The 25,426-nt window shown below is 48.2% G+C and overlaps 6 protein-coding genes across 9 annotated transcripts in view; 2 read left to right on the top strand and 4 right to left on the bottom strand.

Annotated features, from left to right (window-relative positions):
- LOC118510064 (transport and Golgi organization protein 1) overlaps positions 1 to 2,018 on the bottom strand; it is a 9,231-nt gene extending 7,213 nt beyond the window's left edge. The window contains exons 1-2 of the mRNA XM_036051454.1: positions 1,840 to 2,018; positions 754 to 1,538 (exon numbers count right to left, since the gene is read on the bottom strand). Coding sequence (XP_035907347.1) covers positions 754 to 1,538; positions 1,840 to 1,945 — 891 coding nt within the window. The 5' untranslated portion in view covers positions 1,946 to 2,018. The remainder of the gene's footprint in view (positions 1 to 753; positions 1,539 to 1,839) is intronic.
- The window catches only part of LOC118514082 (UDP-glycosyltransferase UGT5-like), a 9,783-nt gene extending 280 nt beyond the window's left edge, over positions 1 to 9,503 (top strand). The window contains exons 1-5 of one of the 3 annotated variants that reach the window (XM_036060611.1): positions 2,473 to 2,857; positions 5,186 to 5,488; positions 6,406 to 7,201; positions 8,661 to 8,767; positions 8,834 to 9,501. In XM_036060611.1, coding sequence (XP_035916504.1) covers positions 5,237 to 5,488; positions 6,406 to 7,201; positions 8,661 to 8,767; positions 8,834 to 9,229 — 1,551 coding nt within the window. In that variant the 5' untranslated portion in view covers positions 2,473 to 2,857; positions 5,186 to 5,236 and the 3' untranslated portion in view covers positions 9,230 to 9,501. Of the gene's footprint in view, positions 1 to 2,472; positions 2,858 to 4,958; positions 5,081 to 5,185; positions 5,489 to 6,405; positions 7,202 to 8,660; positions 8,768 to 8,833 lie in introns of those variants that run through there. The other 2 variants (XM_036060610.1, XM_036060612.1) reach the window with 2 other exon arrangements.
- Positions 9,366 to 13,052, bottom strand: LOC118514080 (non-specific lipid-transfer protein). The gene is made up of 4 exons (XM_036060609.1): positions 12,787 to 13,052; positions 10,821 to 11,335; positions 10,523 to 10,739; positions 9,366 to 10,442 (listed from the first exon to the last, which is right to left on the bottom strand). The coding sequence occupies exons 1-4, from the start codon at positions 12,829 to 12,831 to the stop codon at positions 9,585 to 9,587; spliced, it is 1,635 nt and encodes a 544-aa protein (XP_035916502.1). The 5' UTR covers positions 12,832 to 13,052; the 3' UTR covers positions 9,366 to 9,584.
- Positions 12,260 to 24,883, top strand: LOC118514079 (UDP-glucosyltransferase 2-like). 2 transcript variants are annotated; one of them, XM_036060608.1, is made up of 4 exons: positions 12,260 to 12,463; positions 23,033 to 23,285; positions 23,355 to 24,370; positions 24,441 to 24,883. In XM_036060608.1, the coding sequence occupies exons 2-4, from the start codon at positions 23,034 to 23,036 to the stop codon at positions 24,730 to 24,732; spliced, it is 1,560 nt and encodes a 519-aa protein (XP_035916501.1). In that variant the 5' UTR covers positions 12,260 to 12,463; position 23,033; the 3' UTR covers positions 24,733 to 24,883. The 2 variants fall into 2 exon arrangements, with proteins under 2 accessions (XP_035916501.1, XP_035916500.1); XM_036060607.1 differs by lacking the exon at positions 12,260 to 12,463 and adding an exon at positions 22,772 to 22,965.
- On the bottom strand, positions 13,818 to 22,275 carry LOC118514072. Its single transcript, XM_036060598.1, has 7 exons — positions 21,612 to 22,275; positions 20,170 to 20,432; positions 18,374 to 20,104; positions 18,145 to 18,285; positions 17,933 to 18,069; positions 17,726 to 17,865; positions 13,818 to 17,648 (listed from the first exon to the last, which is right to left on the bottom strand). Exons 1-7 carry the CDS (start codon positions 22,147 to 22,149, stop codon positions 15,451 to 15,453), a joined length of 5,148 nt encoding a protein of 1,715 aa, XP_035916491.1. The 5' UTR covers positions 22,150 to 22,275; the 3' UTR covers positions 13,818 to 15,450.
- LOC118514087 (COX assembly mitochondrial protein homolog) lies at positions 24,332 to 25,426 on the bottom strand. The gene is made up of 2 exons (XM_036060620.1): positions 25,248 to 25,426; positions 24,332 to 25,183 (listed from the first exon to the last, which is right to left on the bottom strand). Exons 1-2 carry the CDS (start codon positions 25,324 to 25,326, stop codon positions 24,870 to 24,872), a joined length of 393 nt encoding a protein of 130 aa, XP_035916513.1. The 5' UTR covers positions 25,327 to 25,426; the 3' UTR covers positions 24,332 to 24,869.

The following is a 25,426-nucleotide window of genomic DNA, read 5'->3' as shown; positions in this document are numbered from 1 at the left end:
TTATCGAAATGATAAGCAAACGGTGTCTTGTATGGATTCTTCTAATAAGGAACTGTGACACTAGCGCGTTTGGAGCTTGTCGACTTTTGAACGGATTGGGTTTCGTTTTGCGGACTGCCAATGCACGCGTGTCTATTTCGTCGGTTCAAATTATGTAAACGTATTAACTAGTCGCGGGTGTCTGTTTTTTTTTGTCTTGTCTTTTTTAATATTATTTCGGTCGTTTACGTTGTGTTGCCTTTCGGCCCAGTATTTATTTTTGGCGACGCGATGTAACTATGGAAGGCCCAAGCGAAAGTGGAACAACCATCATCCATCTCAGCTGAGACGTTTCCGCGGAAAATATTTTCGCGGCAAACCGTGAAGCAACCCCAAACGCGTTCGAGCGTTTGAATGTCAATGGCAGGATTGTTGTTCCGTTGCTTAACGGCAATTTCGCGGGGCAACGAACGCTGATTTTTCAGCGGAAACGTAATTAAAAAATAACGTTCAAATTTGGTCAAAACGGTGCTCTATTTATCCGCGTGGTTAGGATTTTTGATGTAACCGGTATGAGGAAATGCTGTTTTCACTGGTGATTACGATTTTTCTTCGTTTTGCTTTTACACCATACGCCGTGCGTAAAGAGCGCAAGTGTTTTGCGCAAAACGAAACACGCCGACTTCTTACGCGTTGTTGTGGCGAGTGTGCAAAAATGCCTTCCGTTCGGAGAACAGCTGAGCGCGATCGTAGTGCATCGCAGTGTGATTCTTAACTTACAGGTGGATCAGATTGAACCTCCTCTGTTACAGGTTGAGCACCGCCGACGTTCTCATCGTTCGGTAGCACCTTTTCCGTTGTAGCTTCAGGTTGAGATTTTGCATCGTCACCAGAAACCGTAATTGTTTCAGCGTTATCATCCTCCTCTTTCACTGCCTCGACAGTTGGCTCCGATGCTTCATCTTCGACTTCTTCACTGGCATCTTCATCCTCCTCCTCCTCCTCATCCTCTTCTTCATCACCTTCTTCAGCATCATCAACTTCAGCCAGATCTTCAGACTCATCTTCAATTTCTACAACTGGCTCATCTTTCCCGACTCCTGCATCATTCTGTAGATTGTTTTCCACTATCTGTGTGCTCGGAATCACTTCCAATGTAGGAGTGGCTTTCACGCTAGACGCCTCATCGACGGCGGCAAATTCAACCGACGAGGAATCCGAAAGAACATCATTCGTTAGCACGGTACCCTCAACAACAGTCGTTTGTACCACATTTTCTTGCAAGATAACAGGTTGCGTTGGTTTGATATCTATCGGGTCTGGCGCCGGATCGTCGTCGCTAATCGTAACCAGGTCGTTCGATTTTATCACGATGTTGTACTCTCGAATGAACGACTTTGATGCTAGGCCCGTCTTGCCCGTGGCCTTTCTTACCAGATACTCCTGTTCTTTTCCGATATTCTTTGCTAATATTTCAACGGGCTCATTCTGGTCCAGGTTCACTTTCCGTGCTCCGCCGCCACGAAATCGGAGCACAGCTTTCCCTCTTGCTATTACACCTGCAAAGAGAGAGAGGAGTTCCAAATGTATTACAAAAGTAAACATACACGACCTGTACACAAGTATTCCGGGAATGTTATCAGAACGATGCGATCTGCTTACGTCCGACAGACTGCACGCGTTTGCAATAACACTTTTACTTTCATTTTCAAGTCATTTGTTCAGATCATGTCGTGGCGGTTGTCGGTCAAGCAGGAGTTTGACCCAAAAGAAACTGTCTGTTTCGCACAGATTGGGCAGGGAGAGTTGAATGGAGCATTGGAATAAGGGCGACTTTGGCTACACTTTTCTCCAACTTACTTTCGCACTGTGGATCGCCGCATTCTCTGCTGGCTGTTTCGAGAACTGATAATACTAAAACTAAACACAATGTATGTACAAAACAATTAACAACGGATCTTTTCATGGTTTTCCTGTAAGCCACATCACTTCTTGCACAGCAGGTCTATTTTTTCTCGTCGCTTGCGATCCCTGTTGTCAAAATCGGCTTTTTGACGTTCGATTACGTGGACCAAGCAGTTTACACTGTGCGGTTCGCTTCTCGCAAAATGAAGTACCTTTTCCAAGCAGCATCGCAACGCTGACATGAAGCACCGACTACACGGGCATCATAAGGAACAGCTGATCGTAAAATTTTCAAATTATCACATTCGTACCATCATGCTGCGATTTAATGAAATCCATTCGTTTTTTTTAGCTGAAAAAAGTTCAAACCAACTAAGTTTGATCTAACACGAAACAGAAACGAGTTAAAACTTTTTAAATAACCATCTGCTGCTTGTTCCATTTTACAATCATTTAAAAAATAAAATGCTTTGATTATTTTACTGTCCGCATTACAATCCGATCGGTTTGCCGAACTGCTGAAGTTCAAAGTACCAATCCGTGATGGACTTCAAGGTCTGAGCACGTTTTCGGTGCAAAATAAAACAAACACGAGGGCGGAATCTAACCGAACAAAAAGATCCCAGCATCTCAAGACTAGTAGTGAAAGTGTGATCGTTGTGAGAATGGGAAAACGTGTGCGAGAGAAGAAAACCCGCGTTGGACCATTCAACGCGGGTCAGAAACCGTCTCTCTTCCATCGGTGAATCGATTACTTCCTCGCTGAGCCAAAGCAGCAGCAACGTCCGTCGAGCGGAGTGCTAGCGAGAGTGCGACGAAACCGCGAAACAGTTCGTCGGCAAGTGTTGATCGTAGTGGACGCTTGAAGATAGCGTGGTCGCGATTCAAACGCTGATCTCACACAGTTGCCATCGGTTTCCCCGTGCATCGATAGGCCGCTGATTCATTCCCTCGTTCTACCTGTGCTGTAAATGTAAGTGCATTGTGTAACAGTGAACAATTAGTGAATTTTTATCTTATCGAAATGATAAGCAAACGGTGTCTTGTATGGATTCTTCTAATAAGGAACTGTGACACTAGCGCGTTTGGAGCTTGTCGACTTTTGAACGGATTGGGTTTCGTTTTGCGGACTGCCAATGCACGCGTGTCTATTTCGTCGGTTCAAATTATGTAAACGTATTAACTAGTCGCGGGTGTCTGTTTTTTTTTGTCTTGTCTTTTTTAATATTATTTCGGTCGTTTACGTTGTGTTGCCTTTCGGCCCAGTATTTATTTTTGGCGACGCGATGTAACTATGGAAGGCCCAAGCGAAAGTGGAACAACCATCATCCATCTCAGCTGAGACGTTTCCGCGGAAAATATTTTCGCGGCAAACCGTGAAGCAACCCCAAACGCGTTCGAGCGTTTGAATGTCAATGGCAGGATTGTTGTTCCGTTGCTTAACGGCAATTTCGCGGGGCAACGAACGCTGATTTTTCAGCGGAAACGTAATTAAAAAATAACGTTCAAATTTGGTCAAAACGGTGCTCTATTTATCCGCGTGGTTAGGATTTTTGATGTAACCGGTATGAGGAAATGCTGTTTTCACTGGTGATTACGATTTTTCTTCGTTTTGCTTTTACACCATACGCCGTGCGTAAAGAGCGCAAGTGTTTTGCGCAAAACGAAACACGCCGACTTCTTACGCGTTGTTGTGGCGAGTGTGCAAAAATGCCTTCCGTTCGGAGAACAGCTGAGCGCGATCGTAGTGCATCGCAGTGTGATTCGTTCGTAGGTTCGTGTGGCAACATAAAACAAAGCATTAGAAACCGAAATCGCCGCAACACTGACCACAGTTGGAAGGGGTTGGATCATAGGTCCACCATACCATACACGGGCCCCGATACACCTGTGTGCATCATGAGCGCGCGAAAATACCCGAATGCATCGGAACTAAGTCGTCCTTCGCACGGAGCAAAAGGCTGGGAATTGTTTCGATCATGCGGCAAGCCTCTCGTGATCGCAACGAGGATCACCAGCGCAGCATGGATGTTGTACATTCACGATCTAATCGATCACCTCACCTCACGGTCATGCAATATGTCGAACACCGTCGCGAGCGCGAATGCATCGCCTCAGGTGTCTGGTCCCGGCCAGATTCTTTAGCTTTAAGTTTAGTAAACGATCTAGTTAGTCGGAAGCAATAATTACGCTGAACCTGGTACCGTTGCCATAGTACCAGCCTACCAGCGCAAACTATCTTTCGCGCGTGCCTGGGGTAACACTTCCGCGCGAGAATGTCTCAGCTATTTGCTCGTGCAATGGGTCGAAATTTACGCGTCAGCGGTTGTGCTGTAGAAAGCGTACTATTTGTACAATGGAGAAACATGTAACAATCTTTTTCCGGTTCTGGCTAAGCGGAACGGTCAATTGTTGCTCATGATTGCTGCATCAGACGATCGTGCGAGGATCAACCTTTCGTGCCGTATTTCTTCATCTTAACCGCCGTTTTTGTTTAAAGTTTTTTAATTGATCGCTGATTGATTGATCAATCGTTGTAAATGATTCCTGCATCAGACGATCGGCTGAAGATCATATTGGTCCCAAACATTCCTTTTCTGTGAGATAGCAGATATTGCTGATCTTGGCTACTGACGATGGTGTCTTACTTGCAAATGATCCTTTCGCACCACAATTCCTGATCTTACCCAATATGTTTTGGAACATAACTTTCATTGGTCTCCTGTACGGTCCCACTGGTCCCCACTGGTTAGCAACTGTTCTGAACCGTCGACCAGAATAGCTGATCATCAATTAATCTTTCCCGTTCTACCTGATTGAATGTCAAAAATCCGAGCCATGATCTTACTCAACACGTTCTAACGTTAAGCAGTCTTTGGCAATGCTTAAGTTACCGTGAAATTACAGAAGCAGTACGGTGGAGTTAGGTGTTCGTTTCTAGACGGTTCGGGCTTTCGTTCGTTTCGTCCGTTTCCTCTGTTCCGAAACCGGTTGAAGTGAAAATAAAGCTGACAAAAGCGCTTCCCCGCATTAGCCAACGTCTAGAAAATGTGTTTCTTTTTTCTTCTGATTAGCTAAACGGGTTTAACATGCAAATGTGGTCCTCTGACTCTGCCAAATTTCGGGACCGCCTTGCTCGCTGCTAAAAAACAAAAACGGATGGCTTATCTTGGAATTAATGATGATGGGAGTGCTGGTAAACAAAAAAAGATTACTTCATGAATGGTTAAAGATCAATCAAGGCATGGTACCATGGACGCAAAACCAACCACACTTATTGCTTTTCTTCTTCTGCTTGCAGGCTTCGAGACGTTTAAACACCATCACTCAAACTCAGCAAACGGCTGCGATCATGCTGCGAACCGTGATAGTGGTAGCGATCCTGGCTTTGGCGCAGGGCGCACAGGCATACCGGGTGCTCGGACTGTTCCCTCATCCCGGCCAGAGTCACTTCCATTTCTTTCAGCCCATTCTGAAGGGATTGGCAGATGCCGGCCATGAGGTGACGGTCGTCAGTCACTTCCCGGAGAAGAATCCACCCCCGAACTACCACGACATGCCGCTCGAGGGCATGACTTCGCTGTCGGATTCGGTCAGCTTTGAGGTAGGTCATAGCATTATCGGTACAGTGTTGCCGGGGCGGAATCTTGCCCGGCGATATTCCCAGCTCCTGTCTGTAAGCTCACAGTGATAAATGGCTCTAGCCGGCGAACAAGCGACCAAGCTCAAATCGATCTTGCCAAATGGTGTGCGGCTTGAGTGTTCTGTCTAGGTTGTTTGCTTGCGTTGAGATAGGTCGCTGCGAGGAGTCACACGTGCAGTCGGCGTTATGTTTACCGGTTTATGTTTGTCTTTCCAAGCAACGATAATCGATGCTACGCCAAATGATTAGCGTGTTGTGATTGAACGCGCGATGTGGCATTAGCTTCTGGCGAGAAGCAAAATTGCACAGCTTTTTGTTGTACAAATTGCGAAATGATTTGAAAAGATGCTTCAAAATAACAATAAACTCCTCATGCGATCAATATGCAGAACAAAACAGGCACGATCGCGTTCAGTGAGACCCAAAAACCCCCTTTTTGCAATAGATCAGCTGCACCCAATCTTCCAGCGATAATCACGACGTACAAGTATCGTTTTTATGCGCATTATTCTGAGGTCGTAGCTTCACTATATACTAAATTCATCGATAGCTTTGCGGGAGTCGGTTACACATCTTGGTTCAAAGGTGCTTTATTTTATTGCGGCAGGGCGATATTGTCCACTGTACGAAAGCAAGAGCTCAGCAAGTTATCCGCTCATCCAGTGCAATAAAAGCTAATGATCGTAGAAACGATCGCTTAGAAGCAGTGTGCACAGTGAATTCAACGGCACTAAAATTATTAGCTCACTAGAGAGTCATGCACGATACGGCACAGTCACGTCCGGGGGCTGTACTGGCCACAGTACTCTCACGCGACACATTGCCATACGCCTGAACGATTGTCTCGAGCTCATCCGCTATCTTTCCTTCCCCGGCAGCTGTTTGAGTATCGGCCAGGTTTCGGACATTTCATGGAGTTTTTCATGCTGTACACCTGGGGCAAGGAAGCGTGCGCCAATGCGCTCAACTCGACCGCCATCCGGACGGTGCTGGAGTCGAAGGTCCAGTACGACCTGATCCTGGTGGAACAGTTCAACAGTGATTGCATGCTCGGCATAGCGCACCAGCTGAACGCACCGTACATCGGGCTGAGCAGCTGTCCGCTGATGCCCTGGCACTACGATCGCGTCGGCAACCCGACCTTGCCCGCGTACGTTCCGGCGCTCTTCATGGGCTACACCGAGCGGATGGATTTTTCGCAACGGTTGGCCAACTGGATTACGGTCCAATCGTTCAAGGCGCTCTACAGCTGGTTCAACGATGCCGCCGCCAACAAGTTGCTGCGCGAACGGTTCGGCGAGGGCGTAATACCGGACGTGCGCGAGTTGCAGCAGCGCACCGCGATGATGTTCGTCAACCAGCACTACTCGCTGAGCGGTGCGAAGCCGCTCAGTCCGGCGGTGCTGGAGATCGGCGGGATCCACATTCGCGACTTTAAACCGTTGGACGCCGATCTGCAGCAGCTGCTCGATACGGCCGATCACGGTGTGATCTACATTAGCTGGGGATCGATGATCCGGGCCGAAACGCTGCCGGCCGAGAAGCGGGACGCTATCCTGAAGGCGCTGGGACGCTTCAAGCAGCGCGTCATCTGGAAGTGGGAGAACGAAACACTCCCGAACCAACCGTCGAACGTCCACATCCGGAAATGGCTCCCCCAGCGCGAGATTCTCTGTAAGTAAACGTCCCTTTCGTGTGTCCGTAGAGTAGCGCTAGAGGGATTAGTCAACCTCACTAGGAAGTGAGTATAATTACGACCAAAACAACCACAACAACACGCATATTCATTGGTCCACCTTTGGCGCACGTGGAGTTTGTTTTGGGCAACAATTACATACGTTACGCGCGTGTCATCTGAGCGTGCGTGCGTCTGTACCTGAGTCTACCGGCAAAACCGATCGTTTATTAGGTAATGAAACCTTAAGTATCGTCTGGATACTAGCATTATCGGATGCAGTTAAGCTCGTTCCCAATCCAGAATTTTTAAAAGTCATCTACAGAGCGCATGACTCAACGCAAACTGAGCACGCGTCCGGCGCATGGCGTGCAAAGGCAACACTTCCTCTGACTTTGTACGGCCAAGTTTCGTTTTGTGTTTCTTTCTTTTCCTTTCATTAACCGACAGCATTGGCTAACCATTTCTAGCGTGCAGGTGTGCAAGTCCACCCCGCGAAAACAAAAGAAAAAGAAGCTTAAATGGCCACGCGCCACTGTTGCAAATCGTACCGGGGTACAATTTTTTGCTCATTTAGCGGGGCTGGCTGGCCACCCCGATAGAGCTGCAGCATATTATGTGTCTGTCCGTACGTATGCCGGCAATTTCTTCCCAGCCCCATCAATCATTTTGGGCAACGAGCTCAGTGTTAATTGGAGTCGGAATCGGTCCACGGCGGTGTTGTGTAGGGCAGGAAGGTGGTACACGAATGCAGGGAACTCGACGACCTTCGCTCGATTGAAGGCATTCCCTTGCTTCGCCGCCGACGATCAATTGGACGGTGGATGTAGATTGTTTGTCCAAAATCAGAACCTCAGAATAAGTGGGATAAGTTATGGTTTGTTTTGGGTTGTCGAGCGACGATTCGAAGTGATACCTTGTTGTTTTTTTTTAATTTTCGCATGAAACCTGATATCATTAGGGCCGAACTCGTCTATACGCTTTATGATAGGAAAGAAAAACATTACTTCAACATCGGTCTATAGGGAATGGTGCTTCAAGTTTCGAGAGGTGTCTTGTAACGACGCTTTTTGGAAGAGATCAATCAGAGGCGACATTCCCTTCATCGGCAAACTGCTAGAACTAGTAATCTGAGATATCTACATTCTGATCTCCCTTATCTACTTCCGCAAGGATCGATTGGAAATGTATTCTTCGGTTTACAGTTTATCCGCTCAAATAATGCTCGCGATCACAAGGCCTGATCCACTTGAAATTCAAATGAATTAGACCTTTGATATCGATTGGTTTGAGCTCATCCACAACGAACCAATCGATATTCATTCTTACCACGATCGCGATCGTCGCACGTCCTAATAAGAGAGAGAGAGATTCCGTCGTCTCCATTTTCGGATGTGGCAGCGTTGTCCTACCTCGTCCCATACTAATGCTCCCATGCCGCTTCTTCCGCCCTGCTAGGTCATCCCAAGGTTCGGGTATTCATGAGCCACGGTGGACTGCTAGGATCGTCCGAAGCCGCCTACTGCGGTGTACCGGTGGTGGCAACACCGATGTACGGCGATCAGGTAAGTTGGGTCCCTTTGCACACGCGCAGCAGATGATCTTACGGTTGCCGCTTTTCGATTCCACAGTACAACAACGCAGCTGCACTGGCTAACCGTGGTATGGGCGTGGTGTTGGCCTACGAAGACATCACCGTCGACTCCGTGTACGACTCGCTCCGGAAGGTGCTGGAACCGGAAGCGATGGAAAGTGCCAAGCAGGTGTCGTTCTCGTACCGTAATCGCCCCATCAGCCCGTTAGCGTCGGCCGTCTGGTGGTGCGAGCATGTGGCCGCTACCGGCGGACTTCCGCTGGCGCAGTCCTACTCTAGCGAGCTGCCGTGGTACTCTTACCACCAGTTCGACGTGTACATCGTCACGATCACCTTCCTGGTGCTGTATCACTCGTGCTGGATCTGGCTGTTTAAGCGAGTCTGCTGCCGTGGTGTGTCCGGTTTCAGCGATCCAAAGCTCAAAACAAACTAACGTGGCACGTGGCAGCTGTTCATCCTCATCCTCATCAATCTCATCATCACCGCGGTGGTTCTCATACGTTAGCTATAAGCGTTTCTTTCCGTTCCTTTCACGGCAAAAAAAAGCACAACGCTCTTCGAGAACGCAGTTACGATTACGTTGTTTAACAACCACCACAAGTTTTTGTTTTTATTACGAAAAAGAAAATGCACAAAAGAAGGTAGTGCATCGTGCAGGATATACAAACTTTGTCGTCGACCGGATAAAATAAACGAAACATAAGCTAGTAATTGATTTTGATTATCACCCATATCACCCCGCTTACTTGTACATTTGATACGCCACCTCCCGGCCCCGCTCCACCCTTCTACAGTTTGGCGCGCAGCTCTTCAATGCGCGAGTTGGCTCGCTTTTGTAAATCCATCAGCTTCATCGCCAGTCCCATGTTGCCCTGCACTTTCACCTTGCCCTGGAAGAAAGCCTTTTGCGGGTTCAGCTTGCCGGAGATCAGATCGACGACATCGACATCGTTCATGATGAAGGTAACGTCCGGTTTGTCCGTGCCGCGATAGTTGACCGACCCTTTGCCGACCTTCGCGTTGATCACCCAGTAGCCCTCGGCACCGTCCGGCCCATTGGTGACCTTGAACCCGTAGATGCCGCGCACACCTTCGATCAGATTGTCCTTGTCGTCGCGCATCGCTTCCTCGAGCACCCGCATGTACGGTGTCACCAGGAATCCGTCCGGCGTGTCCTTCAGCTTTCCGGCGGCAGTAAGGCTGGGGTTGACCGGGCGCTTCGCGTACGGGAAGCCCAACCGATACAATCCCACGACCACCGCTCCGCCGAGCCCAATGTTGTGCTGCAACGCCAGCTTGGCATCCTTCACCTGGCGCTTATCGGCCTGACCGCGCAACTGCCAGCAAAGTTCCGAACACTGGGCCAATCCGGTGGCGCCGAGTGGGTGGCCCTTGGAGATCAGACCTCCACTGGGATTCACAACAACCCGGCCCCCGTACGTGTTGTCACCACGGTCAATAAATTCGCCCGCCTTACCCGGTTCGCACAGACCGAGCGCTTCGTACGTGATCAGCTCGTTAGCGGAGAAGCAATCGTGCAGTTCCACCACATCCACGTCCTGGGGCTTGTAGTTCGTCTTGGCAAACACCTTCTGGACCGCGTTGCGCGTCATGTCGTACCCCACGATCTTCATAGCGCTGCCCTCCTATAAACCCAAAAACCAAAACAGTATTAAGGGGGGGCACCCGGTTCAATGTCAGACGGCCGGCGTTGGGGTCTACTTACGCTAAACGAGCTAGGCACATCGGTGGACATTTCCATAGCGATAATTTCGACTGCCTGCGCCTCGAGCCCGTGCCGTTTGACGAAGCTTTCCGAGGCTACGATGCAGCAGGCCGCACCGTCGCTGGTCGGGCAGCACTGCAGTTTGGTGAGAATTTCGTGCACCACCGGCGACTTTTGGATCTGCTCCAGACTGTACTCGTCCTGGAACTGGGAATAGCTGAAATGGCAAGGCACACAGCCGGGCGTAAGGTTGGGCTACGGGACAGTGCGCGACGCGAGCTTTGGCGGCCAAACTTACGGGTTGTTGGTGGAATGTTTGTGGTTTTTGTATGCGATCTTGGCGAAATGCTCCGGCTTGGTGCCGTACTTCTTCATGTGCTCGACGCCGGCATTACCGAACAGCTGGGCCGAGATGGGAGCGCCCGTGATTTCGTGATTCTCGGCCATTGCCGTTACCAGCAGCTCGACCGGATTCGTGCGGTCCAGGTACTTGGAGGTCAGCGAGCCGCGTTCCATCTTTTCGAACCCGAGCGCCAACACACAGTCGTTGTTGCCCGACTCGACCAGCTGCTTCGCGAGAAACAGTGCCGTCGAGCCGGTTGAGCAGTTGTTGTTGACATTGTAGATCGGAATGCCGGTAAAGCCAATCTCGTACAGTGCGCGCTGTCCGCAAGTAGAATCGCCGTACACATAGCCGACGGTTGCCTGCTGCACATCGCCGTACTGGATTCGCGCATCATTCAACGCTTTTGTGACCGCCTCCTTGGCCATCTGCGGATAGTCAAAGTTCTCCCGGCGGCCCGGTTTCTCGAACTAGTGGGAGAAGGAAGGCAGGCTTTAGTCGGGATTCGAAGTCGTAGCATGGCCCGTTGCTCGATCGCGAGCGGGAGCGTTGTGGCGTTCAGTAGTAGAAGACAAGGGAGAAAAATGTGCTGTGTCATAAGAATTATCTGTACAACGCACTTGCGATAAGAAGGGCCCCCACGTCTAGTGTTGGCCCGCTTTTCGGTTGAATGCTGTAAACATGGCACCGAAGGATCATACGGCAGCGGGTAGCGTGATAAGATAAGAATGTTGTGGAGCAGTTGGCGAACAAATTCCCCTGCTTTAGGCCAGCAGCAATGGGATAATGGGTGTAAAATCTTGATGCCAAAGGACTACGATCAACAACACCAGTCAGTTTACGGTAGTAACAAACAATCGGTGAACCAAACGGACGGTGGGTGAATGAGAAGGCATTCCTTTATCTACTGAAAGCGTAAATAAACTGTGTCGTATCACTTGCAATGATTTGTATATTCTCATATCAGAAGAGGCAATTTACACCCCAAAGTTCCAAGTCCACGAAAAACAACCCACCCAAGCAACACGTCCAAAAACTCTACGCCACCGACCCCGACCCCGAGTTAAGACAAATTGCAATATATGCAGCATGTAGCGAACGATGGAAGGAACAATGCATATCGTTTCGACCTGCGTCTACGGTGGAGAGCTTAAGATACCCTACTCAACGCACTTCGCACTTACATAACATGAATGCTCGAAGCCGGCGTCGGGCCGACTCGGGCTCGAAACTCCACTACCGAAGTGGAATCTCGCATGAATGCTTGCTGCTTTCTTGCGACATCGCTCCTCCAAACCGTCAACGGACACAAGGGGGAGCGCAAAGGAAAAGGAAAACGAAAAAAAAGTGAAGATGAAACCTGTTCATTCGCATTGATCGCCCTGCCTGGGTGCGAAGTGCACCGCGGGCGGTAGCGGGTAGGACGCAATGGAATGGTTGTTCGGTTGCGGTACGCTTCCAATTCGGTAGATTTAGATCCGGCGAACCAGTTTACTGTGCGGAAGAGCATTGTAAGGGTGACAGATTTCGAGCCACCACAATTCAGTTCAGTGCGTTTAGGTCCTGCCGATCCCATTGCCTGCTGCACTGTATGGAAGGTATGTGCGTCGTTTTCTCTCACCAAAGTGCTTGCCCCATTATTGCTGAAAGACCTTGCGCGGCCGCTATCTGATGAATGATTCGTGCAGGAGAAAAATGTTAAAATTGGTCGGAAAAACTTAAACCAACACCGGGAACGACTACATCATTGCGATGTGCTGCGAAAGGTTGCAACAGTGAGATGTGTAATTACAACTGCTGACGTCCCTACTACTAATGTGCGCCAGTGCCAGTGTGTTATCCCTCCTACTGACTCTGCGTACACGGCACAATTACGACCCTCGTTCAAGTGGACTCTGTACCTCTGCCCGCCCAGGCTTACCTTTGTCATGCCCACACCGACCACGTACACTTTTGGAATGCCCATTTTGGAACTGCGTTTGGCGATTTATTATTCACTGTTGACCTGATGCACTTCTAGCTGCAACGCACTGTACTTGCCAATCCCGGATTTCGCAAGCTCAAATTAGCAGCAGCAGCAGCACTTTCGCTCTGCAGAGAGTGATCAGTACAGAAGACGATAACGAAATAAGCGAGTTTCGCAGTACTGCGTGAAACAAAAACACTCCAGAAACTGTCAACAAGTGTACACTTTGCACAGTGGGCGATCCCCATCATGGACGCGCGGTTTGACAGCTGGGACGTGTATTTTTCGAATCTCAAAACATTAACCCTCAATATGCGCAGAACCGCTGCAGAAGCTGTTTTCCACGATCAAGACCACTTTGTTACTGATCGAACAATACTTTGTTCGTTTATTTGCAAATAGTATTTGTAATGATTGCTATATTGAACCGTTCCATACACTGAGTTTGCTACAGCTACTAGCTCTCTCTCTCTCTCTCTTTATACATGTATGCGCTCACATTCTCACATCGAATGCAATTGTATTGCTACTTTATTGCCACTTTACCGCGCCATGAGTGCGATAGTTGCTTTGTAAAACCTGCCACAGTGTGTTTGCTTTCATGGTACAAATTGCCTCCTGCTTCATTTGTTTCCGTCCCTTCTGATATCGTTTGCTTTCAGATTTAGTTTTGATTACACCTCGCGATCGACCACGTTCGAATGGTACTGTTAAACGTTTTGCTGTGAGGATACGGTCTAAAACACGCATATCACGTAAAGCGATTTCGATCAACTGATTCTACTAGTTACATGCTTTGTTGCTGGTATTTTGATGCTTGATACACACTCTAAATGCTTCACTGTTCAACGTACGTAGGGAGGAAATAATATGTTTCTAGGATTTTGTATTACACGCTCACGCTCTACCTGCAACGCGTCCACGCTCTTCTGTTCTGTCGTCTATACACACATCCGGCCACGCGCCATGACCTATTTGCAATTGCATTTTTATCTTAAAGTACATACTACCAGGTACGATTTATTCAAATTAATGGTTTCTCTTCCGGATCGATGCAAATGTACAGTGCAGTATTTGTTGCTTGCTTGTAACGAGTCCTGACCATGCGATCAGCGAGCCGTGAAAATAGTTTGTTCCTTGCTTCACACAACTCTTGTGCGCTTTTCTGTGGTTTCACATTGCCTCGTCAAATCAGTAGATACAATTTAAAAGATACAAAGACGATACAGATGGTAAAACTGAGAGGAATTCATCATCGGGATCGGAACAGTGTGTTAACGATTTACGTAGGACGAACTTCAATTAAAACTATTGATGGCGGGGATTTAAAGAAAAAGGCAAGAAGTCATAAATAATCGGATAGGATATATATATTCAATATTTGCGGGGCTTTGCTGTTTGTGAGTTAACAATCTATTGTACGCGCCTACGCCGATTCCAATGCCTGCCACGGGGCGCACGACGGGAGCAATATATTTCCCTTAACTGCACCCGTGAACGCATCACTAATCATGCCAAACATTCAACAAAGTTGTATTAAAAAAAGTTTGAGAAAATGTACAATAGAAATCATTACATTGTTCACCACTGTAACAAATACGCTTACACACGCACACAACTTCTCGCAGGCTCTTGTTACACTGCTCACCTTAACATTACCAGCCAAAGAGTCTAGGCTAAGAGCTACACAAACTGATCGTTACAGACGCGGTCAAAGTGTTTCTTCTGTTAAAAGGGCTTGGGTGTTTAGGGCACAGAAGCTTAAGCATTTTAATTAAAATAAAAATTATATAAATTATAACATTAAACCGGTACGAACTCGACTGCAATCGGCTTCCAGTGTCGCCCCATAGTCGTCCGTCAACCAACCATACATGATCGAGATTTGCGGGCGTTTAAGTCCGTTCTTCTTCACCTCCATGTTGTACCGTAAACGTTCTTACATGCTAATGACCGTTGGAACTAAAGTAAAGCAGCATCGATCGCTAGAGCTAACTACACCGATAAGCTTCGGTTCTGCGGTGCCGAATAACATTAACATAAAACTGCTATACCACACATCGTTTAATATTGATATTAAAATAATACAGCTAAACAAAGTCCACGATTTGGCCAGCAAAAACCAACAGTTCTTGCCGTGGATTAGTAGTAAAGCCTTATGTACAATGATCGCGAGATCTGATCAACCGTTGTTTTTCTGAATGGGGCCTCGACCTCTAGATCACTGCGACATACCGAGCCACTCGGTAAGATCTGTAGATCGCAATTTGATCACATAAAGCATACGTGCAGTACATGGTAAAAGAGATCAAAATAGAATCAACTGTATCAATTTCGCGAATAGTGAAAGCGGTGGCGTCCTGTAACGATCACCAATACATACTAAAAGGGCCAGTGTCGGGATAAAGTAAGTACAAACCAAGGATTCCGGAACACTGCAGCGATGGATAATTTAGAAGGAATGGATGCGCACTTGTCCCGCCCATCATCACATTTGAAGCCTTTTTTAGCAGCAGCGAGAGCTTTTGGGCGCTCTGTCGCAAAACAATACTTTGTACAGTGCCGGGCAAAACGCACTGAGCGAGCGAGGAGAGGAAATGGGCTGTTGTTTACAGTTGATTAAAAGTTTGTAGCACTTCGGTTGGTCGATCCTGCCATGCTAGCCATTATCGTGCTCAGTAAATCATTGGATTGTTTTTTCCCGTGGACAGCAGCATCGATATTCCGCTCAGTGATACAGCTATTGCCGGGTTTGGTACTATCACTAGTGCTATCTGTATTGCCATTACTACTGCTACTGCTACTACTGCTACTACTACTACCGCTATTGCTACTACTGGTGCTAGAAGAAGTATGGCTGCTGCTGCTGCTGCTGCTATTGCTCTGATGGCCAGCGTTGTCGGTCGTCTGTAGAATACTTTTGCTCGCACCAACTGCAGAAGGTGGTGCAGCGCTCTGCTCCCGAGCGGCCGTTGGTGTCTGCGTTTCACGGTGGTCCTGTGGAGGCGGCGGTGGTGGGACTAAGGGAGGTGATGAGATGGGTAAGGGTGGTTGAACCTGGGGCGGATGCGCCGGTGCAGCAGGAACCATTGCAGCATTTTCGGGCGTTATCCGCTTCACTATCGAGGTCACGTCTGCGGCGATACTGTCACCATTCGTTTGCTTTTCCAGTTCCGTCTTACCAGGTGCGTCCGTTGCCTTTGGAGCAACATTACCGTCGTCGTATGGTTGCGTGACCGTGTTGAGCTCCTTCGGGGATGCCGCCAGCGTTACACGTTTTGCCTCGCTTGAAGCTATCACAGTCTCAACGTTGTGACGTCTCGTTTCATCCTTCCCAGGCGCCTGGGAAATCTGTTCACTGGAGCAGGATTCTTTGGAAGAAGCTTCATTATTTTCCTGCCCCTTAGTTGCAACAGCAACTTTGGTATGAGAATCACCCGGACACGGATCGGTCGTCGTGCTGACGGGGGTAGCATTTAGGGCGATCTCCACTTCCGTCGCGATCGGTGGCACCATTGCCAGTGGAGGACCGGACAGCAGTTGCTCCTTTTCGCGTGTTACGCTTGAGGTGGACTCACGTCGACTGCTACTTGCGCTACTGCTGTGCGAGGATGGGGCTGAATGAGACGAAGCCTTGCTGCTCGGATTGTTTCCATCGAGGCCAACGCTCGCCGGCTGTACGTGACGAGACTTGTGCGATGACGAGGAGGTTGATGACTTGCGGCTAGACGATGAGGACGAACTGCAGTGGTGCTTGTGATGTCTTCGTTCTTTCTCACGCTCTTGCTCTCTGTCCCGGTCCCGACCACGGTCCCTGTCACGATCACGGTCACGATCCCGCTCTTTATCCCTATTCCGTTGTTGGTCCTTCTTCTCCCGATCTCTCCTGTCTCGGTCACGGTCACGATCGCGGTCCCGGTCACGGTTACGGTCGCGATCCCTGTCTCGGTTACGTTCGCTGCTCGCTGAATGTTTGCCAGCCTTACTGATTGCTGCGGCACTACTACCACTACTACTGTCACCAACCTCGACACTTTTGCTCTGCTTGTGCGCCGACGTAGACGGAGAGCTGGTACGGCTATTGGTGTCGCCGCCTTTATTGTTGCACGATTTTTTCTCCGAACCCTTGCTCGAAACAACCGACCTTCTGCCCGATTTGCTTGGCGTTCGCAAGGAGTCCTGACTTGACGCGACCTTATCGTCGCGTATCAACTTGCGCATGTCGATTTTTGCTTCCTTCAGCGAACAGTTGTCGCCACTGTCTTCCCCTTTGGATGGCTTTTCTGCACCCGCCGGCAAGGGAGGATGAGGAACGGTAGCGAGAGGCTCTTTCTTGAGATCCACTTTCTTTGGTTTCCCATCGTGCGTACGCTTCACGGGCGTATGCTTCTTCTCATCGGCCGACACGGGATGAGGTAGAATCGTTTGCTTTTCCTTGTAGTGGGGCGGATCCACCTCGTACCCATTCGCGATCTCCTGCACTACGTCCTGGTCCGGGTAGTATTGCTTCAAGCGCAGATGCCAAGCGATACTCGTCACCGCCGTTACCGTGCGGAACTGGTGAATAATGTTGCGCGGCAGGAAGTAGATATCGTTATCGTACAGCGAGATCCGCGAGTATCGGATACCTTCGCGGCGCAGCTGATTCAGCTTCGCGTCTTCGACCCACTGCACGCACTGCGATATCGGTGGCTCGTGCAGATCGAGCTGCAGCTTTTCCACCAGATGCGGGAAGCAGTGCGCATCGAACGCAACGACGTCCTTCGTGATGCGATTCAGATCGTCCGGTATGCCACATCGAACTGCCTTTAGTACACCTGTGTCGATCACACAGAATAGTCGGTGAAGAAATGGAAGGGAACTATGGAGTGGAAGTGGGAAGGGATTTACTTACCAACGGCAGCGGTCGTCATGCGATCATGGCCATGCCCAACGTGGTCAGCATGCGCTTTGGTACGATCCTCGATCATCGTTTCACGTGCTTCCGAGAGCCTCGGAAGGTACTGCAGGTTACGCAGCTCGTTTATGCGAGTCCTGGGAAAGGAACGATCATCGAATATTGCTGTGAACCTGTTCAAAACCGTTTCATTGCAACACTCACCTCTGTCGTTTCAGCGGAGTTTTGTTAATTTCAGCCGTGGGAACGAGCTGCTCGCCAGGCCGTATCCACAGGATCGGTCCATCGTTCGATAAGCGTGGATCCATCTGCACGATCGACAACTCTCCCCAAGGCATTGCCTAAAGCAACGGTAAAGCAACAATGTGTAAGAACGTGAAACAATAAATAGGTGTAGAGCAATGGCAAAAACAAACCTTGTTCAGGAACGGATTATCCTCCAGACGCTTCAGCAGATCGGGGAAATATCCACCGACTTCCTCGTGCACTTTCCCGACCAGACTGATCTGATGCAATGGTCCGTAGCGTACCGTACCATGGGAGTAGTTCTTAACCACCTGCAAACAGGTCAAGAATCGTAGAACGTTTGTTAGTTTGACTTCGCACCAAACCTTGCGCCTTGCATGCTGCCGCCACACTGCTTACCTGCTCGTTGTACTGACTCATCGTGCATGTTTCAATGTCCGAATTGCGACCCAGCACACCTGCCTTCACCGTAAGATTGGCGTAGTTCTCTGCCATGTGTTCGAGCAGATCGGGCAGGTAGGCTGCCGCGTCATGCACAATGCCCATCACATGATCGGCATAACCGTCCTCGTCTTCGGCGAACACCACTTGGAAGAATTCTTGTACCAGCTCCTCCATTTCCGTCTCGGACAGGACGCCTATTTCGTCCTGGTACATGTGCACCACTGAAGCACCACCGTTGGGATGTACCTCGATACGCATGAACCGACCATACTTGAGACCGTCCAGCTGCTTCGAACGAAGCATACAGTTTGCGTTCCGATTAATTGACCCGATACGCGCGCTCGATTCATTCATCGACGATCCACCGTCTTGCGATTGGACAGGTGTCGTGCCGGACACTGTGCCTCTGCGACACTGGATACCTATATTAGCGCGCTTAATTTTCGATCGTTTATAGCATCGCGAGCACTCTCGGCCGCTGGCACTCTTGTGTACGGAAGAAGTACTGCCAAGCCTTTGGACACTTCCAAGGCCGGGGCCAGGGGTATCCAATTTGGCGCCTTCCGACGATGTCGCGTGAACCTGTTTAACAGGTGTATCCGTCGTAGAATGCACACTCTCTGGTGGCTCCTTTTTAATTAGCACCGCAGCTTCCTTGTGAGCGACAGCATCTGCGATGCCGTTCAACACTTTGTCTTTCTTGTCCACCGACGTTCCGTTGACCATTGTACTGTCCACCGAAAGGGCTTCAGGTTCTGCGGGGTGATGGGCGTTGTGATGGTTCACCGGCTCTTTCTTAATGTCTACCTTGTCTTCCACGTTTTTCGGTGACTCTAGCTTGATTAATATGTTTGAATTTGACTTATTGCTAGTTGCTATTAAGTTGCTGGATGCAGTTGTACTGTTGTTGCTGAGGTTGGTTGCATTGCTGTTTGCAACGCATATTAGGCTACTCGTGTTATTGCTAACGGCATGGCCAGGGGAACCAATGCTGCCGTTACCATTCATCGCAGGTTTCGGTATCGCTACTTCGGTCGCCGTCGTTGCCGTCACGGTCGATACTATTGCCGCGGATGTATCCATCCCATCCGTCCCGCCTTCGCTGCCAAAGTTTAGCGTTCGCGTTACATCGTCGCGTGTTTTTTCCGGCTTCGGCAACTTGTTCTTGGCCGGGAGGTACACTTTTTTGATAAAAACGTCCTGCTTTTTAACGCTCGCGAGCTCGTTCTTGCTGCGCTCCAAGTTTAGCAGCAAATTGACCGGCGATATCGGAGTGCCTGAAATGGAAGCAGCGGCAGCGGCGGCCGCTGCTGCAACAGGTGACACGATCGCTACCGCGCTGTGCTCCAAGAGCAATGCAGTCGCTGACGCTACGTTCGGCACGGCTGCGATCGAACTTGCCGTCTCGATAGACAGTTCCCGCTTGATCGTTTGGTGTGCTGCCGCAAATCCGGCCAGCTGCTGCTGATGATGGTTTTCTTTATTTTGTATCAATGCTGTTCCGGCAAAGGCAGACGAAGAAACCATTGGGTCGGATGACGAATGGTTATCCGTGGTCCCGACGCCCGTTTCCGCCGCCGTGCGTAATGCTGTATTGGAATTGCTGTTACTGTTGCCATCCTTGGTTCCACGCTTGCAGGATCCGAGCCCGGAAGAATCGTCCTCCGAACGGCGCCGTTTACGATCCTACGGCAAACGTACAAACAGGTGTAATTATTGCTGTCTCATAAAATGCTACACGATTTGCTTACTTTGTCGCGCTCCCGATCTCGGTCCCGTTCCTTGTCGCGCTCTCTATTACGATCACGATCACGGTCTGGATCCCTGTCACGATCACGATCACGATCACGATCGCGATCACGATCACGATCCCGATCACGATCCCGATCACGATCCCGATCTCGATCTCGATCTCGATCCCGATCCCGATCCCGATCCCGTTCTCGATCCCGTTCTCGATCTCGTTCACGATCTTTATCTTTAGTCTTTTTCTTTTTGTGACTCTTGGTTAATCCTAAATAAAAATAATAGAACGTAAAAATTTATGTTTCAACTAGCATACAAGGATTATTTACAGAATTTTGAGCCAGCTCCGAGAATGCAAAGGCCAACTCATTTAAGGATAATGTTTTATAATTGTTTTCTAATTTTCGTTGTTCTATGCAAATAGCAGTGAATTTTATATTTAATAAGAAAAATCGATTCATCATATTCGGATCGGATTATTTAAGGCATTAAGTCAAACCGGACTGGATACGAGGGTTACGGTCGGGATGGGATTTGATACCGATCCTGCAGTATGAAGACTGGCACCGCTACCAGTGTTACCCTTACGGAATGTCTCCGAAGAAGAAATATTGATTAAACAACCAATATTCGCTAAACACCGCTCTCCGTTGACGTCTTTTGCGCTAGGGCAATTTGGATACAAAAAGAAGCACAACATAATACCACTTTTTTGGTGGGAAAAATAATAACAAAAGCGATAACAGTTGCCAAACTGAAGGTCATAGGGCTAATGATCCGATTTTGTATCAATTCTGCGTAGAATGCATCTGAATTCGTTTGTGAATGTGAAAAGGAAATGCTGTGGCGCCCAATGAGTCACAACACATCAAGTATTCATTAATTAATGCCTTTAACAATCGACGGCTGTTCCACATATCGGACGCCGTTTGTTACCCTTTCTGGTGCAATCTCTAGCGGGCAAAGCGAAGAAGGTGCACTCTCAAATCATACACGTAAACAAAACACACAAGCATTCTAATGCGCATCATTAAATTGTCCCAACTATGCAGACCATGCAGACGATTGAATGTGCTGCTGGTGGGGTAGAGGCGTACGGACGCTGCTGGTAAAACAAGGGTGGGGAGATGCCTGGGACACCCACGAGCGCACCACTTTGTGTAAAAGGGCGATGTGGATGTACGTGCGTAGTTCATACGCCGTCATGGTGGATGTCTTTGCTGATCGCGGTTTTCCCGTTTTCAAAGGCTCTCGCCTAGGGCCATATCCCGCTTCCGATCAATGCTAAGTCGCCTCCCTCATCACAAAAAAGCACCCTCCTACCGCTACGCTTCGCAATATTGTCAGATTTGACCCGTGCTTCTCGAAGAAACTGCTCGGCTCAGAAGTGTGATGTAGAGAAAAGCAGCCTACTGCGCTGTGGATCAAACTTATAGCTATTAGTTACCATTATCGGAACTCCGCACACTGCTCTGCTGGGCGTCCTTAACCGGTGTCGAACTTTTTTCATTATTTTTAGCACTCATTTTCACTGTCGTTTGGTCTACGTGATTTTTGGGAGCTTGCTCATTTTCAACAACCATCTTCCCCGTTCCCGCCGAAGCGGCCGCAACGGCAGCAGCAGTCGCAGCGCCTGCCACTGCGCTTGTTGATGATGACGGTGCTAATGATGCTGCTGTGGTAAAGTTCGCCGTAGCGTTGGTGGTAGAATCCGCGCTTGATTTCGATGGACTACTAACCGCAGCCGACGAGGCGGGCGGCTGTGTTTTCGTCGAACTTGGCTGGCAGTCGCTGCCGCTCCTGTTGCTGCTGCTGCTATTGTTATTCGCGTTTTTATTATTATTATTGCTTGAACCCCCGTCACCACTGATGGTGGCCGCTGCACTTGTTCGCTGTTGCTGATGCGTACAATATTTATCATCCGTTTTTTGCACATTCACTGCACTGTCCGCCATCACCTTGCTCTTGTCGCAGCACGGCTTCATGATGGTACACACCGAAACGCCGTTTTCGCGCAAGAATATCACTTTATTAGCACATTTTCACTCACAAAACGCATTTGCTGGGATGTTTGACTTTTCGCATTCTGTACAATGTACAAAAATGGCGACCGCACAGACCACAGCGGTAGTCCTCGGTCATGACGCTACCCACCAACGTTGACATTTTGCAAATAATTCATGTAAAATATTGGAACAAAAAATCGGAAAAACATAAATCGCAATTAAGCTGAGTAAAAAGAAAAATAGTTATCTTACAATTATGTGCTGCAGAAGTAATTAACAAAAAATAAGGTTGCAATATTGACACATGAATTTCAAACCTGCCCAAGGTAGCCATAGACAAGGTGGTCTCCACTGTGTGTGCAATTATTTTGAATGATTTTTTGACAGGTGGGGTACGACGTGCAGGCAAAGGCGTTTTATGCTTTATACGTTTGTAATAAAATGGTTAAAAATCGCAAAACGAACCGTACAATGCTTTGCCATGATTCTTGAGATATAGAGATAGACGATTGACTCAATTAAAACAGAAGGATGAAGATTCCTACACCACTTCTTTATGTAAACCGTACATTGCAAGATCATGCGGTGGTCGTCCTATTTAGGTGTTCTCCTATTTACCTATTTTAGGTGTTCAGATCGAAATGTTAACTATTGTAGATTATGCTGTATGCAAATCGTATTGAAACGAAACATTGACTTGCATAATATTGGAGCGGAAAATATTTACAATCAATGCATTGGATTCGAGATAAAACCACAAGTCATAACAGTGCTGATAAGATTTCGTACAAACGTGTGAGTTCTCGCTCAGTGCAGCGAGCATTTCGTACAGCATTGTCTCATTTTTTCATCCATTTTACAGAATGTTCAACGTAAAGATACTACTACCGTTGCTCATCGTACTGGCCTCTGCCCACGGGTATCGGATATTAGGCCTATTTCCTCATCCAGGCTTAAGCCATTTCAAAGTGTTTCATCCAATAATGCGAAGCTTGGCGAACGACGGACATCATGTCACAGTGGTCAGCTACTTTCCTGACGATGATCCACTACCAAATTACCACGATCTTCGTTTCGAAGGACAGGAGATCTTGACGAATGCGTTCAGCTTAGAGGTGCAATAACATCGGCAACGTAAGCATGGCTCAACATTTCAATTAATGCTGTAACTTTGCACTTTACAGAATTTCGAGGGCAGGACCTTCGTGGATAATTTTAAGGAATTCTATGAGTTAGCGGCCTGGGGAGTGTCCAGTTGCACGGCTGCACTCAATTCTTCCGCAATCGATGAAGTACTAGAAACCCATCATAAAGCTCCATTTGATGTGGTTGTGATGGAATTTTTTGCTACCGATTGCATGGCAGGAATAACTTGGATGTTGCAGGTTCCGTTAGTAGGTTTAAGCAGTTGTGCGTTGATGCCATGGCACTACGACCGAGTCGGACTGCCCGATACACCTTCCTACATTCCGTCAGAGTTTAGCACATTTTCGGAGGAAATGTCTTTCTTGGAGAGAGCAGAAAACTGGCTAGTTACCAGACTAGTGAAGAATTTGTACCGCATCGTACAGATGAGCGATAATAGATTATTGCAAGCTAAGTTTCCGAACGCAGGAATACCCGACGTCAATGAGATCGTGGCCAACACCTCGTTAATACTGGTCAATCAACATTATTCGCTTAGCGGTGCTCGACCGCTGGTACCTTCGGTGATAGAAATTGGCGGGGTACACATCAAAGACATTCAACCCTTGCCAACGGAGTTGCAGCAAATTGTGGACGATGCAGCGAATGGCGTAATTGTGGTATCATTTGGATCCGTTCTAAAAGCTTCTACTCTTCCAAATAGAAAACGTGCTGCAATGATGGAAGCATTTCAACATTTCGATAAGCGCGTGGTGTGGAAATGGGAGGAAAACATGGAAAATCAACCAGCGAATGTATTTACACAGAAATGGCTCCCGCAGAGGGACGTACTGTGCAACAAGAATGTACGTCTTTTCGTTTCTCACGGAGGTTTGCTGGGTGTTTCAGAAGCTGTCCACTGTGGAGTGCCGGTAGTGGCTATGCCCATTTATGGAGATCAATTTCTTAATGCTGCCGCACTGGTCAATCGAGGCGTTGGCGTTCGTATGGATTACGAAAACGTACACAATGTATCTTATGTGGTGGACTGTATTCGTGAAGGTCTTAGCGCAAGGTAAGAACGCAGGATTGTTAAGCAACATCAGCTGCATATTTTACGTCACTTGATTCTGCATTCATTACAGAAAAAAGGAAAATGCCCAAGCGTTAGCAAAGGCTTATAACAATCGCCCTCAACCACCGTTGGATTTGGCGCTCTGGTCGATCATCAATGTGATCGAAAACGGTGCCATGCGTTACGAACGTTCCTATGCTTCAAAATTGCCTTTGTACATCTACCACTCTTTCGATGTATTGGCCATGTTTCTGTTCTTGTTCGCTACCGTTATATTATTGCTCTCATACTGCAGTTGGAAAATATGTTGTAAGAAAGATGCCCGCACTAAGAAACGCCTTAACAAACAGAAGAGATCTTAAGCGTTTGAGGCGCTTGTTCACGTCAACATAGCATATCACTGGTTTTTATTCCTAACTTTTAATAACATTCTTCATCACGGGCGGTACTACTAAACCAGGGGTAAAGTATATTTTTTTCAAATAAATTATATCCATCGTTACTGGTCGGCTATATTACCCTTTCGGAACTTTTTAGGCAATCCTGTTCTTCGAAATTCGCTCCGTTCTGCTAGATAGATTTCGGTGCACTCTTTCTTGAACTGTTCATTCCGATACCATTCCAGACTGCAGGCCTTGAGGGCATCATTCTGTACCTGGCATTTTGCAACCATAAACAAACCCGAATCCTTGCAGCAATCCTCGAAAGCTTTCACCTCCGTCAAGCATTTTTCTGTTTTAGCGCGTTCTCGCATTATCTTTGGAATCAGCACCTCAAGCTCCACTTTCCGCAGTCGGCGGTCGTCGGGATCTCCTGCGAAAGCACACGCTTATGTAAGTACAGTGCACGGCGCTAAGTATGCAATAGGCACACTTACCAAGTCCATGGGGTCCGCCTTTGTTTGCTCCAAGCGGGATAGTAGGATCCGTAGGTTCGTTTGCAAAAGAATGGGCCATTTATCACAGATTTTCCCAGCCACAAAACGAAACTCTCAATACCGGGAGGAAACTAGCGTGTGTTTTGTTGTGATTGTTATGATAGATGACAGAATTGCAA

Source organism: Anopheles stephensi, chromosome 3 (assembly GCF_013141755.1).
Source record: "Anopheles stephensi strain Indian chromosome 3, UCI_ANSTEP_V1.0, whole genome shotgun sequence".
NCBI lineage: Eukaryota > Metazoa > Arthropoda > Insecta > Diptera > Culicidae > Anopheles > Anopheles stephensi.
The sequence above is the reverse complement of the archived record's forward strand: the minus strand, read 5'-3'. Positions and strand labels throughout refer to the sequence as shown.

Bases quoted from the DNA above. Each gene is read 5' to 3' on its own strand.
- LOC118514087 (XM_036060620.1), bottom strand. From the start codon at position 25,326: ATGGCCCATTCTTTTGCAAACGAACCTACGGATCCTACTATCCCGCTT. The intron at 25,184-25,247 runs GTAAGTGTGCCT...GTGCTTTCGCAG, and splicing joins AGGCGGACCCCATGGACTTG to GAGATCCCGACGACCGCCGA.
- LOC118514080 (XM_036060609.1), bottom strand. From the start codon at position 12,831: ATGGGCATTCCAAAAGTGTACGTGGTCGGTGTGGGCATGACAAAG. The intron at 10,740-10,820 runs GTAAGTTTGGCC...TTGCCATTTCAG, and splicing joins AAACATTCCACCAACAACCC to CTATTCCCAGTTCCAGGACG. The intron at 10,443-10,522 runs GTAAGTAGACCC...TTGGGTTTATAG, and splicing joins ATGTGCCTAGCTCGTTTAGC to GAGGGCAGCGCTATGAAGAT.
- LOC118514072 (XM_036060598.1), bottom strand. From the start codon at position 22,149: ATGAAGCCGTGCTGCGACAAGAGCAAGGTGATGGCGGACAGTGCAGTG. The intron at 20,105-20,169 runs GTAAGCAAATCG...CGTTTGCCGTAG, and splicing joins GAGATCGGGAGCGCGACAAA to GATCGTAAACGGCGCCGTTC. The intron at 17,649-17,725 runs GTAAGTAAATCC...TGATCGACACAG, and splicing joins CATGACGACCGCTGCCGTTG to GTGTACTAAAGGCAGTTCGA.
- LOC118514079 (XM_036060607.1), top strand. From the start codon at position 22,838: ATGCAAATCGTATTGAAACGAAACATTGACTTGCATAATATTGGAGCG. The intron at 22,966-23,032 runs GTGAGTTCTCGC...TCCATTTTACAG, and splicing joins ATAAGATTTCGTACAAACGT to AATGTTCAACGTAAAGATAC. The intron at 23,286-23,354 runs GTGCAATAACAT...TGCACTTTACAG, and splicing joins CGAATGCGTTCAGCTTAGAG to AATTTCGAGGGCAGGACCTT.